The sequence below is a fragment of the Lepisosteus oculatus genome, chromosome 25, assembly GCF_040954835.1.
Source record: "Lepisosteus oculatus isolate fLepOcu1 chromosome 25, fLepOcu1.hap2, whole genome shotgun sequence".
In the NCBI taxonomy this organism is placed as follows: Eukaryota; Metazoa; Chordata; class Actinopteri; order Semionotiformes; family Lepisosteidae; genus Lepisosteus; species Lepisosteus oculatus.
In genome coordinates, this window is record NC_090720.1 from 5,054,910 (window position 1) to 5,073,081 (window position 18,172).

General features: G+C 41.4%; 1 protein-coding gene across 11 annotated transcripts in view; it reads left to right on the forward strand.

Annotated features, from left to right (window-relative positions):
* The window catches only part of prdm16 (PR domain containing 16), a 222,748-nt gene that overhangs the window by 193,447 nt on the left and 11,129 nt on the right, over positions 1-18,172 (forward strand). For 6 of the 11 annotated variants that reach the window (XM_015337212.2, XM_015337214.2, XM_069183654.1 and 3 more), the window contains 7 exons: positions 4,603-4,804; positions 5,394-5,541; positions 6,085-6,238; positions 8,093-9,620; positions 9,967-10,054; positions 12,840-13,009; positions 13,803-13,880. In XM_015337212.2, the coding sequence (XP_015192698.2) occupies positions 4,603-4,804; positions 5,394-5,541; positions 6,085-6,238; positions 8,093-9,620; positions 9,967-10,054; positions 12,840-13,009; positions 13,803-13,880 (2,368 nt within the window). The remainder of the gene's footprint in view (positions 1-4,602; positions 4,805-5,393; positions 5,542-6,084; positions 6,239-8,092; positions 9,621-9,966; positions 10,055-12,839; positions 13,010-13,802; positions 13,881-18,172) is intronic. The other 5 variants (XM_069183651.1, XM_069183655.1, XM_069183652.1 and 2 more) reach the window with 3 other exon arrangements.

Genomic DNA, 18,172 nt, shown 5'->3' on the forward strand with positions numbered 1-18,172 from the left:
TGTTACATGGTGGAGATAAAAACGTTTTTATGAACGTAAATGTGGGTGAAATCACGTGCATTTGCGGCTTAGAGGAGAGCGACGCAAACACCTGCACGTTTGCTTTGTATTAAAGATGTGCAGAACAAAATCACTACGGTATATCACGACCGCCTGAATTATTAGCGATTCTCTTGCTCATCTGAGACTTTTCTAAGCCGCGCAGCGTTTGATATTTGCCCATGTGGAACCTGTTTACAGGATGTGCGTTTATAATGAACCCCTAATGAAACAAAAGGCATCTCTGTCACAGTGTTATAAAACTGTTGAACCGGCGTGCTTACTAACTAAAGATATAAGGTTTTACAAGGCTTAACTATGTCGGAAAGGCCAGTTAAATCGTTTATCCCTTTCGGTACTGTATTTTAAACGTGTGAGCGTACAGTACCAATTGTTGTATAACATGCATCAGCTACTACCCGCCTCGCAAAAATATTTACGTATTCCTGCTAGTTAAAAACTTGCAAGGTTTGACTGTTTTCTCGTGGGGCTGATCCTCAGAATCAAGCACCCGGAGATTTTGAAGTTGAATTTGTTTTAATTTTTGGACCATAAACCCTCCTGGTTCTGTGAACAGCCGTGAACTGGCAAGTGGAGACGTTGAGCCCAAATGTGTAATGTGTTAGAATTCAATTGCTATCATTCTGAAAAAATGCATCACATTATATAAATCTTTAATACTTACGTTAACTTTAAACAGAGTACAAAATACATACTGTGAGTGAATGCGTTTTAAGATTTGCTGCTAGCTATTGTTTAAGATACTAACAAGAAAATCTATGACTTAAGTGCATATGTAACAAGACCTTTATGATATTTGTGGAATATTAATGAGTTAATTGATGGTTGATACCTGTCTATCAAACTGAAGCTCGAAGTTAATAATTTATCATGTTGCTTTCACATTATGTACTGCATCTTGCCTGTTCCAATGCACAGTTGCTGCAAGCAAGATATGAATATGTTGCTAAATTAATACCAATTGTATAATCATCACTGAGCCACACCTGCCTTTTATTTTTGCCTCATGGAGCTAAACAGTATTGAAATATTTAATTTAAAACAGCTGTTTTTGAGTAGTATTTGTATCATATTTGATTAACGCAAAAATTAAAACCTCTTTACTAGGCCTTTAGTTAGTTTTAAATTTAGGATGGGTGAGTTCGTGTCTTCTACTCCCTAGCTGTTTATCTCTTTAATCATGGAAATTATTTTTGGCTGCAAGTTTAACTTCTGTTATAACATTTATCCATTATGTTGCCTAGCCTGTGTCCATAGGACATACCAATATGCTTTCATTTCAAAAACTTTGAGTACAGTGAATGTTTGTATTGTTACATTTCAAAAATCAAAAGCATCGTTGCATCATTGTTTTACTGTAAAAACCCAGGGAGCATTATTTCATATTTGTTAATCTGGCAAATAATTAAAAGGTCTGTTGCCACTCAGATGGGTGGATTAATAAAAACCCTTCAGCTTTGAAAGAAAATATCCAGGTACAGAAACATAAAATGATGATGGCTCGTGTGCACAATGAAACAGTTCTGTCCTATTGTAAAATCAAAGATTGAGACAACTATGTGCACTACAAAAAAGGTGATTACCCACACACTACAATGTGAAATCTACCCTCAGGTTTCTTCTACGAAACCTAGACATGATCCCCTATGGTCCCCTAATTCTCTGGCCAGCATTCAACAAAGTTGGGTTGTCAGGTATAATGTTTTGTTGTGTTTCCCTTGATTTAAGGGGGAAAATAATGGTTACATTTTGCTTGTCACGGGCAATAAAAATAGTCGAGACAGCACAAGGGGTTCGTGAGGCACAGACATTTTCTAACGCATACAAAATGTTTGTTCAGGAAGATAGGTATCTTCTGATCTCGCTGCCAAAAGTGGGAGAGTGAAGGGCAGTCCACCCCCCTCATTTATCGGAGCTGGAATTCGGAGCGGACTCAAGGAGTCTCCTGAGACTCCAGTAGGGCTTGTAGATTAGTCACTAAACGGCACATAATTGTGTTCCCCTTGTTTCTCTGAAAAAGCTATTAGTCTGCGATTATTTTTTCTGTAGCATTCCTCCTTTGTCCTTAGTGTTACTGATGGAACAGCTGATATCTCACTGCAGTCTTTTTTTTCATTTGTTATTTTCCCTTTACTGTATATTGTTACATTGTAGTATTTTTAAATATCCAGTAAAAAATAATTTATTTTTTGTAGCGGAAGCTTGACAACTGCTAACATCCTAGTTGAAGAAGAAGCAAGCAGGACATAACTGAGTCTTTAGAAAACGCTGCGCTCCTACTAAGACAAAAGAACTTCCTCAGTTTGTGTCATCTTGGTGTTGTTGCTGGTCCCAATCAAGGAGTGTCTGATGTTTTGAGACATTTCTATTTGCCTCTCATTAACAAGTGTTAGTACCATTAGAGTTTAACATTATTGTAAGAGTCTTGCGCTGGGCTGTTCGAGGCATCCTGAGAAATTCTTAGTTCTCTTTCCCTGCTAAAAAATGTACTTTATAAAAACATATTCTTTAAAGCAATCTAATTTTACAATCCACACTCTTTGTAGATTAAGCAGTCAAAGGGATTCCAATTACTAGGTCTGTTGTTTGCGAGAATTAATTCCTTGTATTTTAAAATAGTTTCCCTACAAACCTATATTAAGAAATCTGTATTTTCTTTACATTGTGAGTAGAGGGTTATAAAGCCTGTACTGGATTGCCAGTGGTTGATTTTTGTGTCATTCTTTATCCAAGCGTTCATCCATTACCAGAAAGCTACTTATTTGTGTTAAGGGTCACAACAGCCCTGAGACTATCCTACAAAGCACAAGGTGGGACATAACACTCTATGTAGCTCATAAAACTCTAAGAATGTGCATTTTTATAAAGTTTATTTTTGCACAAATACAAAAACACATAATACATAGGTATTGAAAGGGATCTTAGAATAAAGAAATGGTTTTTGAAGTACAGGGACATATATAATAAAATTGTTCTATACCATATTTGAAGTGTTAATTAAGCATTACCAACCATTGCATGCTTAAAGCTTTATTTCACCGACTTTACCTGAACTCAAACTGGCGCAGACTGCTAGGCAGAGAGGACACAGGGCACTAGGCTCACGCAGGGTGAGTTTCAGGCTTGCAGTCGGCAGCGCTTCTGTCGGTCGAAGGTTAGTGGGGGAGGCAGCCTGCTTGCCCAGTCCTTCAGAGAAGTCATTCTTCTGGAAAATTTACAGCTCCACAAGGACTGTTGAACTTGGCGCTTTTGTCAGGATGCTGCCTTGTAAACCATATAATAGCTGCCCTAATTTTAATTCATTTGACCTCAACTGCAAGAATTTATGATGTATATCAGAGGATTCTTCCCTATTTTCTGCTTGTACAAAAAAAAAGTCATATTTTCATTCACTTGCTAAATACAAACTGCAACACTTTTGGAATATACTGTAGTATAATTGCAGCATTGCTAATTAAGGCATAAGCTAAAGCAATGTATTACTTTTAATTGATTTGTTTGTTTTATTATGTAGACGTTAAGCTTTAAGTGTTGTTTAAAATGTTCGTAACATGACTTTAATTGGGTATTTGAAACTTGAGATGGAGGGATGCATTTATATTAATTCATTGATTATTTTAATTATTCACTAAATGCACTTGCATGAGAAGTGTTTCATGTGGTTTCCCTGAAGGTGCTTGACTGTTTGCAAGCAAACATGTTAATTTAATGATTTTTTTCTCTTTATGTATATTCATCTAAATGTTAAATATTGTCTTTCTTTGGTTGTTTTCTATGAGTAACTATGTACCAGACAATGCTGATGAAAGGATACGATAGCAAAATATAACAATTCTAATGTAATAAAATATTTTGAATTCTCAAAACTAGAAACAATATCATCAAATTAGGAATCTTTCCTTAATGTTACTTGTATTTGTGTCTTCCTGTTTTTTAAAGGTGGTATATTATTCCACATTACATTTTTTCATCTTTATGTGGGTGCACATCAGATATTAATTGTTCACAGCAGCTGTCTGCTGTACTGAAGGAATACATTTTGTATGATTTTCCATCGAGGAATGTAATCTGTGTTTGTATGTGTACTTAGTATTATCTTAATCTTAAATTGCAGTTAATGATACAGGGTTTTTTAAGGTTAGTTGTCCTTTTTTAACAACTGTATTATAAAAACCGTACCTTATTTACCTTACCTTAAATACCTTAAATACTGTACCTTAACTGGAGCAGTGATCTTCATACAATTGGTATCCTGAACAGAACCTTCCGGGAGTGTGGGTTACCAAGAACATACAGTAGATGATGTTTGCCCATAGGGACAACTTCTCCCATAGTTCCCTTTGTATGTATGTCAACCATCTTTGCACCATTGTGCATTGTTATCCAACCTGGCACTTTTATAAACACCCTGTACAATACAGTAATAAGGGCCTGACGTTCACGTAGGAGTTTTCCTGGGGAAAAGCTCGGTAACGGCACCAGGCCAGCATGGGATCTGACTTTTGGGGCCCTGATGGGTGGTTTGTTTTCGGTGTGTGCCAGATGAGCAGATGTACCGCTGCGAGGACTGCGAGGAGCTCTTCCCGTCCAAGCTGGACCTGCGGCGGCACCAGAAGTACTCCTGCAGCAACGCCAACTCCATCTTTGACACCCTGAACGATGACTTCAAACAGGAGGGGGAGGAGAACGAGGAGCCCATCCACGAGTGCAAGGACTGTGAGAAGATCTTCCCCAGCGAATACAGGTGGCTTCTCCCCTGGCCTGATATTCGAGCTCTTAAACACTGCATGGGACTCTAGAGCCGTTTTAGTTTCTTACACATATTAACCACTGGCCTGAACTTAATAATAAGCTGAACAAGATGTCCAGAGGCAAGACTTTTGTGATCAATCATTTTTAGCTTTATAGAACAATTTTTTCATGGTGAGCACTATCTCCCCATGGGCTGCTGAACTATACAGCAATTAAGCATAATTTGGTTTCTCAAAACTGTTTTAAAGGAATTCATAAATGTGTGAAAAGTGAAAAGCCTGTCTTATATGGTTATAAAAGGCATACTGACATTGTAGAAATGTTTCCACATAATGTACATATATGTGAATTACAGAATACTGTACATTTAGTGTGTACAATAAGTAAAACTAGCATTTCCACACCATAATTAACAACCTAAACTTGTAAGGAACGTTTCGGGTTTCATCTTTCAGTGCTGAGAGATCCTTTACTGGATTACTGTACCTTTGTTGTATGCAGTGGATCAGGCATTTGAAGTGAACGGTAGGGGTAGGGATTGCAGCTATACTAACCTGAATGGGTGGTTTTGCTCTTTGCAGCCTCGAGCAGCACATGATTGTACACACAGAGGAGCGTGAGTACAAATGTGACCAGTGCCCCAAAGCCTTCAACTGGAAATCCAACCTCATTCGCCACCAGATGTCACATGACAGTGGCAAGCGATTTGAGTGTGAAAACTGTGATAAGGTGAGACATGAGGAATCAGTGGAAAGCTGGTTTTGGTTAGCGTAACTTTGTGCTGTTGTAAAACACGTGTTTCTACAGATTAATTTCTTGATTCAGGTAACCATAGACAAACTACTGGGGGATTTTTGTCATTTCAGTACCAAGTTCTATGGGGTAAAAACTGCTAACCATCCTGCAATAAATAGGACAAAATGACTTGCAAATCTTGTAAGAGAGACTATTCAATCCCATTTTATCAACAAATCTGTATTTATTAAAACACCAAATAGGTTTATTAGGTCAAAAGGGTTACTCCTAAATTCAAGCTCTTTCTTGGAGTGGGAAGTATATGTTGAACAGATGTTGAATCACAGCAGGATTGTCTCCTTTTATTTTTGATGCTTCACTCCAGTGCTAAAATGCTTATTAAAACCGGTGGGGGGGGGGGGGAGGGGGAGTACAGGAGTGCACTAAGCGAATAGCAGTTTGCTTGAGCCAGCGCAGCGCACGTCAGGGGGGTCTGCCTCCCCGCCTCATCCTGTTGCTGTGTCTGTCCCCCCGCAGGTCTTCACAGACCCCAGTAATCTGCAGCGTCACATACGCTCGCAGCATGTCGGCGCCCGCGCCCACACCTGCCCAGAGTGTGGCAAGACCTTCGCCACCTCCTCTGGGCTCAAGCAGCACAAGCACATTCACAGCAGTGTCAAACCCTTCATCTGTAAGTTGTCAGAGCCGTCTTGTCTAAGCCTCAGATATAATTACGCGTGTCCAAAGGCCTCCCGTCTAACTTCATCCCGAGCCAGTGACAGCTGTAATTTTATAGGTCAGAGCACTAAATGAAATTCTAGAGCAATTTGTTTTGCTTTTGCCTTTTTTCTCTTTCTGTTTTTTTTTTTATTTATTTTCCTTTGAGGACCTCAGTTCCTTTTTCTTAACAGAGCACAGCTCTGGCACATGCAGACTTGACATGTACCATAAAGGTAAATGTCTCTCTGTAGCAGCTCCCCATTGATGGATGCTGACGGTTGCCATTTTGCCTCTGATCTTTTTCTTTGCTTTTGCTTTTAATGCACTATTTATATTGTATGTGTATATGCATACATCTATACATTCATATACTGTAACACAGGATTTCTTTGAGGAAGCTTAATTTTGAGGAACAAGAATTTCTGTACTGTACTTGTATTCTTGGAATAATATATTGAGCGGCACATTTATTTGGGAGATTTTTAGTAACTGTAGAATATACCAATATTTCTTGCTCAGATATTTTCTTGTTTTACAGTATATGCAAATGTGTGTATATATATATATCTAACCATGTAGAGTATATTTATTGTGACAAACCAAGGGGCAAGGTCATACAGGAGTATACCACTGAAAAGCGTAGTTCGTTGAGGACAAAATGGACAGCTAAATCTGCAAGTCCCAGCAGTCCACAAGGACATGCAGAGCCAGGCTTCCGTGTCATGTGATTGTACATTTTACATTGTGATTACAGGATCTCTGGGTTCTGCACACAAAATACTGTAATAAACACCAGTTGTCCAATCTGAGATGCTAATTAGCACGTTCTCAGCAATTTAAAAATATGTTCTTCACTTTACCTTCTTAAAACAAATGTAGTTCAAGGCATTAATGATTGCCAGTGATTTTTTATATAAATGTGAGCATTTGAAAACCACCCTAAACCTCTGTATTCAGAGGCATAAAAGACATGTGATTCACACTGTGATTAACATGATTCATAACAGCTTTTATAAACAGCTTTAATTTCATTATCGATCCTCATTGATCCACAAAATACTGACAACTAATGCGCAATTGTCAAATTTAAAACGAGGAGCTCCTCAACCTCCAGTCAAATAGATAAAGCAATTAAAATTGGCTGGAAAATATATCACTGAAGCTTGTTCGTTTGTTTTGTCTATACAAACCTATAGATGCCTTATCATTTCATGTTGTAAGCAGACTGAGGACTTTGGATGTGGATACTTTCACAAAGAGCTCATAACTTTTATAAACTCTGCATGACACATGGATTTGACAGCTCATCTTGCATCTTGTGAATGGAAACTTTATCATTTGAGGACAAAGAGAAAAGCCACCAGCCCACCGTGTCACAATATATATATTTAAATACATGCATAAATATATGTATATTTCTTGTTTATAATGTGATGTGATTGATGACTTAAGTCACAGTATTAGAGAATGTTGTACTGTTAGGAAAAAATATATTCTATGATGGAATTGCAGGGATTGTCTCTTAATGAGTCGATGAAGATGTACTTAGTTTAACAGATTTCATTATGCTAGTTAACATAAGCCAATAGTAAGTCACCTAGATGTGTTAGGATAATCAAGGTGAGAAAAATAACTATATGCTGTGTTTCTATTAAAAAGGAAAATATATTTCCAATTGTTTTTCTCTAAGGAACAAAATATATTTTTTTAAATAACTTAACTCTCACCATGTGTCAATTTAGGGTCAGTTGGTGACTTGCTCTAGACACAGATTTGTCAGAAACCATGATGGACAGTGTATAACTATTTCAATTGAATTAACCAGGGCTCTTTGGAATGTGTGCTCTCCCAGGTGAAGTGTGTCACAAATCCTACACCCAGTTCTCCAACCTCTGCCGCCACAAGCGCATGCACGCGGACTGCCGCACCCAGATCAAGTGCAAGGACTGTGGGCAAATGTTCAGCACTACCTCCTCCCTCAACAAGCACCGGCGCTTCTGCGAGGGCAAAAACCATTATGGCCCAGGGGGCATGTTTAGCCCGGGCATGCCCATGACCTCCAGCCCCATCATGGGTAAATCCAAATCCCACCACAGCCTCAACCACACTGGCCTAGGGTTCAATGATTACTTCCCCTCCCGGCCACATCACACTGGCTTCCCTTTCTCCCCAGCTCCTCCTGCCTTCCCAACTCTCCCTCCTGGGTTCCCTGGACTCTTCCCCCCAACACTGTACCCTAGGCCCCCTTTGCTACCCCCTAGCCCCTTGCTCAAGAGCCCCCTAAACAACAGCCAGGATGGAAAGCTGCCCAGAAGTCCCCTGGAGAACCCCTCCCTACCTATGGTTTCCCCCAACAACAGCAGTAGCAGCGGCCACAACAACCGCTTAGAGGACAAAGCCGAAAGCAAACTGGACACGTCCTACACGGACAAGTCCAAGGTGAAGGTCAGTGACATGTCGGACGGGAGCGATCTGGAGGATGTCAACACCACCAGTGGGACGGACCTGGACACTACCACGGGGACGGTTTCGGGGTCCGACCTGGACAGCGACGTGGAGAGTGAACGTGACAAGAGCAGGGGGAAGGCGGCTCCCGAAGCCAAGCAGGACGACGTCAGCAGCAGCTCCATCTCCATCTCTAGCTCAGGCAACATCCCCCCCAGTGACAGGCCCTTCCTGTCCTCCCAGCATTCCTTCTTCCCTCCCCCGGATGAGCAAGCACTCCCAGCCTCAGGAGCCGCCACCGACTCCATCAAGGCCATTGCCTCCATAGCTGAGAAGTATTTTGGCCCAGGATTCATGGGCTTGCAGGAGAAGAAGATGGGCTCCCTTCCTTATCATTCCATGTTCCCCTTCCAGTTCCTGCCCAACTTCCCTCATTCCTTGTACCCCTTTACGGACCGGGCCCTCAACCCAGGCATGTTCCTCAAAGCAGAGCCCAAATCGCCCAGGGAACACCTCCAAAAAATGGGCATCCCGGGCTCCGAGTCGCCCTTTGACCTCACCACCAAGCCCAAGGAGACCAAGCAGCCCCTGCCACCCAGCAAGCCAGCCCCTCCCTCCAGCACCCCCCTGTTGCCGGGGGAGGAGCAGCCCCTGGACCTCAGCATTGGCAGCCGCAGCCGGGCCAGTCACAACGGAAACGTGCTGGAGTCGCGCAAAAACCACGTGTATGGGAGCAGCAGCAAGGTGGTCTGTAAAGATGACCTGGCCGGCCTCCCCCAGCCTCAGGCTCTGCACCAGCAGCAACTGCCTCACCACCAGCAGCCCCTGCATCAGCAGCCCCAGCCCCAGCAGCAGCCCTCCCTGCACTACGCCAAACCCTCTCCCTTCTTCATGGACCCAATATACAGGTATTCACACACACATTGTCTCAGTCAGCCCTCCATTTCAACCCAAGAAGAACAAGGCTTAAATGCCTTATCCGTACCTTATCTGCACTTATCTAATTTAAGTAATTTAATAACGGGATGAGTTCAATTCAGCAGTTCTTGCCAGGTCCTCTTCACTGATAGGAAAATATGACTGGGAAGGCACCTGGGCATTTTTTTAAGAAGCGAACAGGCTTTTTTCAAGAAGCTTTAGCTCTGTACCCTGTGGCATGTGTGACTGAAATGCTAAGGCAGCTCCTGAAGTTTTGCTAGGTGCAGAGGCCTTTCGATTTGACCTTCGTACGTAACCCTTTGTGCTGTGGTCCAGCAGGGTGGAGAAGAGGAAGCTGATTGACCCCGTTGGAGCCCTGAAAGAGAAATACCTGAGGCCTTCGCCCCTGCTCTTCCACCCACAGGTAATACAGCATGCCCCTCAGCCATCAGGCCAATCCCAGTCTTGAGATGACACTCTTAGCAGTAGTACTTAATGGAACAGGGGAAAAGACAGATCATTCGTTAGCTGCATCATGACCTACTGTATTTATTACCCATTACTCACTGGTATTGAAAATATACATCATGAGCTCTGTGACCTAAGACCATGCACATTAACATTGCATAGAAATTATAAAAAGAGAATAGACTTCTGTAAAAATGACAGTCCGTTTTCTTTTCCAGTTCTAGTTTTAAGAAGGAAATTGGTCCTGTTGTCCTGTATGAGTTTGACCATTTTTAAGCTGCATTTGAAAGCTAGCCAGCCATGTCTGTTTTCTTAAAAGGTGAGACACGGGCTCACCGATTACTACAGCGGTTACACTGAAAGAGAAGTATGTTACTCATCCAGAGTAACAAAGACCAGTCGCTGTTTTAAACATACCCCTTCCACTGCAGAGTAGTAATAATAATAATAATAATAATAATAATAATAATAATAATAATTAATAGGAATAATAACCTCTCGAATTGTGTGTGCTATCCCACGGAACAACTTCTAAAGCTAAACATAGTTCTCACATTGTTTCTCCCAGCAGCTCCTGTAGAGCATATAGTTACCAACTTCCCCCCATTTTTCTTCTCTGGCTTGCTAGATAATGCCGGCGTGTCCATCAGGGACATCCTGTGTTTGTGTCCAGTAGAATAGCGGCTCTTGTTGGGAACTGGTTTATCTGCTCTGGGAATCTGACCCTCTCTCAATGGTGAGAAATCCCTCGTTTGCCCTCCTCCAGGCTGGGTGGCACAGGGACAGCAGCTGCCCAGGAGAGAGTGTGTCAGAGCTCTCTGTTTTGAAAAAGAAGCAGGTTTTCTGGCTGTGCAGTGATGCCTAACATAGTCCTAAAATTCCAACTTAATTCCAGTTTAACAGCACCATTACAAAGAATTTTAGGTGGTCTATATTTTTTTAATTTGCAATTACCAGTTACTTTTCTTAAAACCCCATTTATAATTGTCAGTTGTTTTTTAAAGAGTTGGCTTTCTGGTTATGACTAAGGTACCTGCTCAGGAGAAAATGACAGGTACAAACGTGTTCCTTGAACACCCACTCTTTACAGAGTTTTTCAGTTACTGGCATCACTGTCAAGCTGGAAAGCTGAGAGACCTCTGTCTGACTAATCCCGGCTCTACCAGTTTGTGGGACTCAGGTCACAGTCCGCTGCTAGCTTGACCCAGGGTCCAGCTATTAACACCTGGGCCAAAGAGCTTGACCTGCACTTCGAGCAAGTTCCTCATCTGGCTGGGCCTCTCAGGATTGCCCTAAGGGACAAGATTTTTAGTCTTTCCTGTGGGATAAAATAAAATATTGTTGTTGGAACATTTTGTTTCCCCTCATACTAATTAAAGAAAGTCACTGGACGATCCATCAGCAGGAGTTTAGTAGAATTGAGGATGCAACTGTGATGCCTAAAAGAATGCCAATTTCTGCTCTCAAGGAGCTAACTTGTTGTTGTGGCAGGTCTACATTTCAGCTCTCGTCCACTTTTACCCCATTGCACTGCAAAACACCATATTCACAAGAAAAACTTTGTAGAGGAGAAAGACTTAAATGTGTTTTGAGCTACACACTGGTTTACTCTGATGAAAAAGGTTTCAAACTTAATGAGGCCGGTTGGAAACTGGATACGTTACAATGCTAAAAAAACGCTTCTCTTTTCGGTCATTAAAGAAACAATTAAAATCCAACTGAGACTATATTTGTTGGGTTCAGCGTACTCAGAAACAAAGAATGATGTAAGCTGTTTCTGGAAACAAACCAGACAGCAAATCCTTTGTTACAAGGTTAATCGAGATATGATATCAGTGAGCGGTATCTTTCACTACATTGTGTTGTCACCTCTTCATTTCAAATAGCGCATTCAGGTTGACCGTGGTGCCGTCTCTCTCTCAGACGGGTTGAGAGCACGGTCTTGGCTCGGCAGATCCCCAGGGCCCTGTTAAGTGGCTGTAAACGTGCGATAGGTCAGGGAGGTGACTTGAAGCTGCACAATCCAGAGCCGACCTTCTGATATACAGCTTCCTCCTGTCTTCCGCCCCCTCGGTAATGATGCAATTCCAGCCCTTTCAGGAAACATTAACTGCCTCGCTATTGTGTTCCATAGACAGTGGGGGCCACAATAGTCTTCTCCGAATGTCCTCATCTACTTCTGTACAAGCCACTATGTTACATAATGCATCTTTTTTATTTTTCGTCTTTTTTATTTCGATTTGCTGATATTGCCCGAATATTGGTCACTGTATTGCCAGCCCCTTATGTGATAATTGAGATGTACAGTACGTCTCGGTGGCTAGCCTACTGATTAGCAACGCTAGGCAGAAAAGAACTGCAGGTTTTATTAGATCCCCATATACCTAGCGATACAATGGCAGGCTTCACAGACAGAGCAGTGAGAGTAGAGAAGCGGTTTGTACGCTGCATTCTTCAAATAAACCATGCATCCAAATGAGGAAATTTCACATTGGCCTCGTGCATCATGACAGTGAAGACAGGGGGTCTTCTCAATGGAATGCATAAAAAAACTCTTCAAAACCTTGCACAGCTTCCCTTTATTGCAGATGTAATGATATTTGTGCTTTATGAGCTATTGTTGTCAAACATTTGATTCAGTCAGCATAGAAAGCAAAGATGAAACTGTGCTGTGATGGGGGGGCGAAAAAACAACAACTTGTGTCTTCCCCCACGATCAGCGGCTGTTTTTCTTGCCCCAGATGTCCGCCATCGAGAACATGACAGAGAAGCTGGAGAGTTTCGGCGCTTTGAAACTGGACTCCTCCAGCTCCCTGCAGCACTCCTCACACCACCTCTTCAACTTCCGTTCGCCGCCGCCCTCGCTCTCTGACGCCATCTTGAGGAAAGGCAAAGAGCGCTACACCTGCAGGTACAGTGACGGCCATCCCAGACACATACAGCGCACAGGTCGTACGGATCACAAGGACCAAGGGAAGAGCACAGAATGGTTTTGGTGGACAGGAGTAGTGATGGCCATAGCAGGCGGCATTTAAAAGCTTTTCTGTGGAATCAGGGTAGTCATCTGGGGAACTCTTAGTCTACATGGAACAATACTCTGTTCCAGAGGCTGCTGTCCCTCTCTGAACCTGGTGTATATTAATGTATTTGGTTACAGATGTCAGCTCATATTAAGTGTTACATTGCAATGCGCCTAAAGAAAAGTTCTCGGAGAGGGCTGTAAAGGAAATAGAAAATGATTGTAAGAACGGTAAAGAAAATACCGATTTCAGTGTTAAGCCACTACCTCTGACATTTCCTGAGCATGTGTCACAGTCTGGTATTTTTCATATTAACAATATAAATGAGTGGTGCCCTAAATGGCTCAAAAGGTAAAAGTGTCTGTTCGGAGGACGGTGTGGGTCCTGGTGTCTTGGGATCACTAGTTCATGTCTGGGCTATGTCATTAGCTGGAGCTTTATGTATGTGATTTGTACGAGCTGCATCAGGGTTCCCATGTCCTGATTTTTGCTGTTGGTTCTGTGGGGATCGCAGTATGAAGGAAGTGTGAATGCATGTCTGTCTGGATCTCGTGCTGTGCAAGGGTTCTTGCAGCTAATCTACAGTGATTTCCAACGGGCCGCGGGAAGAAAAATATTTGATTGGAGATTTTGAAACCTTAAAAAAAATGTAATAAGAATATTTTTTTTTCTTATTGTCATTAGGTACTGTGGGAAGATCTTCCCCAGGTCAGCTAATCTCACGAGGCACTTACGAACACACACAGGAGAGCAGCCTTACAGGTAAGACATCTGCATTTTCTCCCCTTTTGTCAAACAAAGGATACAAATAAAAGAAAGCCATTCAGCCCATCTAGCCTGTTTGGCAGTTAGTAGTTAATGGATCCAAGGATCTCATCCAGCCATGTCTTGAAAGAAACCAGGGTATCGGGTTCAGTATCATGCCTGGGGATCTTGTTCCATCCTTCCACCACTCTTTGGGTAAAAGAATGCCTCCTGTTCTCGGTTTGTTGCATTCTGAGCCCATTCAGCCACTAAAAAAGCACAAACTATCAAACTACTCTATAGTTTATACTCAATAATTTATTATTACAAGTGAAAAGAGTACAAACAGTATAAGATCGTACGACTAATTGTTTTTTATATATTTTTCTTCCGCTGCCTAAGCTATTGTGTGTAGGTCCTGTGTAAGTGTGTGTTATGTACATTCTCAGTTTTGAGAAGTCAAGAGCCTTGTGCAGAGACAAGGAGACAGAGAAAGGAAAGGAAGATTAATTTTGTCTGCCCAGATGTTTGGGAGGTGGAAGAACAACTTCTGCACAATGTTGGGTTGTAATAGCACCCTGGAGATTTTCATGTTCTGTTTATAGAACCAGTTAATTATCATTGATTTGGCTCTCAAACAGCTGCACTTTCCAACAACAGTAACTGTAATTGCTGGGGAAAGCTTTGATTTCCAAGGTACAGCATGTCATGGGGAGCACTGGATTAATGGTGTGGGCGGCTGATTAACAGGGATGGGCAGTGTCACCAAACTTCTGACAGTGCTTTGGACTTGGCAATCCGCACTCCCCCTTCCCAAAGGAAAAAAAAGGAAAACCATTTCCCGAAACCATCTATTTCAACCAAGTCTCAGCTCTTTTTCTGGAGCACATCAGACCATCTCCTGCAGGCTGGAGGGGGTGTTTATGATGGGGTAAAAGAATGTCTTGAACACAGCCCATGACCAATGAAAACAAACTATCTCAAAGCAATGCTATTAGGTCTAATTGCTGTAGCATGCCATTCTATAGGAGAGGAATGGGATGAAAACTCACGGTTTACAGAAATGACATTCAGGAGAAATTTAAGAAGCTAAACAGCTAATCTATGGCTGTCTGCCATGTGAGACAGACCGTTTTAGTTAAGATGTAATGCAGGGAATGGAGTGATTTTTAAAGGCCCAAACCACATTGATCACATTTTTTTTTCCCTGAGCGGAACCCAGAGTGACCATGTTTTTCTGACCCTTAACCCCTGGAATCGCGGGTTTGACTTTGCTCCCCTTCGGAAGTGTAAAGTGTTTTTCCTGTCACGCTATTGCTGGCAGGCCACTAGTCCATTTCATTGAAAAACCAGTGACCAATCAGGAACACTTTTTAGCTGTCTCACACGTCACAAACCTGACTGCTAATGGCAAGAAAGAGTCATCTTCCCACTTTACAGCTCTCATGACTTTGTCTTTGAATTTGGTCAAAATACAGGAAGCCTTCTTTAATTTTTTTGTGAAAGATACCAATCAAGGGCAACTGTGAAATTCTCACTGCGAAAACAAGTGAGAATGTTAAGAAGGTTGCATCTTAAAGCAACTTTGTGCTGTTTTCTGATAAGTATAGATAATACTATATCATAATCCTTTAATTTGTGTTTGTATTCAGAAACTACCAAAATATCAATTGCTCTTTTGGACCTTGGAGAAATTATGGCCATCAAATTTTTCCTTAGAAGAAGGAGGCTTCTCAGCTGAAACATTCTGTATTTTCTTCTTGTTCAGTTTTCAACATGGAGTTAATCTCTGCTTTTTCTTTAGAGGATAGAAAGCCATATTTAAGTTATGATTTAACATTAGAAGTACAGTAGTTTGTTCCATCATTTCAGAGAGATATATAGGGACAGATGCACACCGATTGGTCATTTGCTTTCTTTGCAGAACTTTGGCTTAACCAGGGAAAATGTAGCTGATAAAGAGTTGCGTTTTTCTATGTTGGCTGTGGCAGTGCCAAAGGGACTGTGAACGTTGCTGTGAAAGTCTCACAGGAGCCAGGCAGTGCTTGGTCAGCTCAGTCATTATAATCTACTGATTAGCTCATTTAGAAACAATTTACCCTAACAAATAGCAGGAATCATTATCTCTGCTACTTCCAGGCAAATAAGGCAAGACCAGCAGAGAGAAAGAGGGAGTCTTGTTTAAAAAGCCCTTCATGGCTCATTGTAGCTGGAGATTTGAGTGGTGGAGATGGTATCGGGCCTATTGCACAGAAATTGGCCCATGTGGGTTGACCACTGAAAGACCCCATTCAGAATGTAACGGTCCACATACAACCATGTAAGATTAAAAAAAGGCAGTCCTCTTACAGCAGTGAAGTAATTATAAATCCCCTTGGACGCAGGAATACATTTATTTTAGATTTTTTTTTCTTTTTCTTCTTCTTTTTGGCGTTTGACCATTCTTGGTGAACCATGATGCACCAAGTCTGGAAATTAGCGAGGAAAAAAATAGCTCCGTAGAAGAACATGAAAAGGCCCAGCTTCTGATTCCAGCGCTTGATGACGAGAGATTTTCCCAAAGCAATTAGCACTGAAAGCCAGCTTTAGAGTAAGGGGTAGTGGGGGGAGGTGGCAGCTGTGTATCTGCAGCCAAGGAGCACAACCTCCTAACAAAGAGAGACTGTCTAAAGAGTTAAACACAACTTCCAGAGTGTTTATTTATCATCGCGGAAAATTGATGTCCTTGTGATTAATCTAGGTTGCCCTGTGATACCCCTAAGGGCCAGCTCGGCCACGGAAAGTCTCTCAGTACCCTCTACAACTGTCTGAAATATTGCAGGTTGTTGAGGAGTAGTTAGGGCTCTCGGGTTTTAGGTAGTAGGTTCAAATCACAGGTGGGTTACTACCCTTGTGTCCTTGAGTATTGTATATCCCTTGCTACGTAGATGGGAGCAAATTGAATTTTTTCCCAATAAAAATATCGGCTGTAAAGTTGATTTAATTATTTAGGAACCCTCTATTGATGAGATCAAAAGACAGCTCAGAAACGTCACATAGAGAGCGGGCTTTTTTTGGGTGTTATATATATTATGCTATGCACCCTTTACACTTGCATTCATACATTTTGTGATCAGCTTGATGTTCTTACAGATTGTGACTTATGCTACAGTATGTTTAGACAGTTCAAATGTCTTCGTTTAATTGTGCAGCTTAATTATAATAATGATCATTAATAATTGCTTACACTCATATAGTGCTTTTCTGGACACTCCACTCAAAGCACTTTACAGGTAATGGGGACTCCCCTCCACCTGGATGCTGAGCATTTTGAGCATAGAATCCTACACAGATTTCAAACACTGAGACAAAAAAAAACACAATTCTTTCACCCTCTAGATCAATTTTTAGTGTACAGTTTGGAAGCATCTCAAAGCCTTGCTCAATTAATGCACTTAGTAGTTTACATTACTTGGGAAAACAATGAGTGTGATTCATGCAACAGTACATGACAAGACTTTGAGAAAGTCTTGTTCATTTCTGAGCCATTTTTAAAACATTGCAGTACCAATTGCACGTGTCAGAAGATTTCTGACGTTGTCGTTTCTGGGCGTGTGAAATCATTAAAATCATTAAAAGAAGAATAACATTTTAAATGCAGCGTTGTGTCTTTACCACAAGGTGGTGCAATTGTTTTTCCTGTTTATTTTACTCGCAGACGTTAGCAAACTCCAGATCATAATACTAAACATACTAAACCAGCAATAATGTCTTGCTCAGTGAAAAATAACAACAGTTCTAATTTTGTTCATATCTATTTTCCACTGGTATGTTGGTTTTAAAGTGTGTTTTCAGTACAGGATGATGAAGTGGTAGTTTACTATCACTTTCAGGACTCTTAAAAGGCCATTTCCTTTAAATAAGCTTGAAATAACTTAAATCTCGTTTTATTCCATGGAAATTTAATAGTTTTCTTTCCCCCAGCCTTTTTGTTAGATATGTGGATGGATGAACAATCATTGATTCTAAGCCAAGTATGCAGAGGATACCATAATGGTTAATGTTTCTTGGACTGGCCTTTGCTTGAAGTCATTTGTATATTTAAAGATTTGATTTCTTTTTGCAAAGTATGTAGCAAAGGTCCAGCTGGAGCACCAAGCATTGAACACCATCCAGTGTGCCTTTCAGATTCTGGAGCATTGCTCTCGGGTGTTCCCTGGTCTTTACGCAGACTATATTTATTTTTCCAGTAGTGAAGCAAAAACAACCAGAGGTACTCAAAAACTGTTTGGTAGTACTGTATCTGATTTCACCCCCACATGACTCTGAGG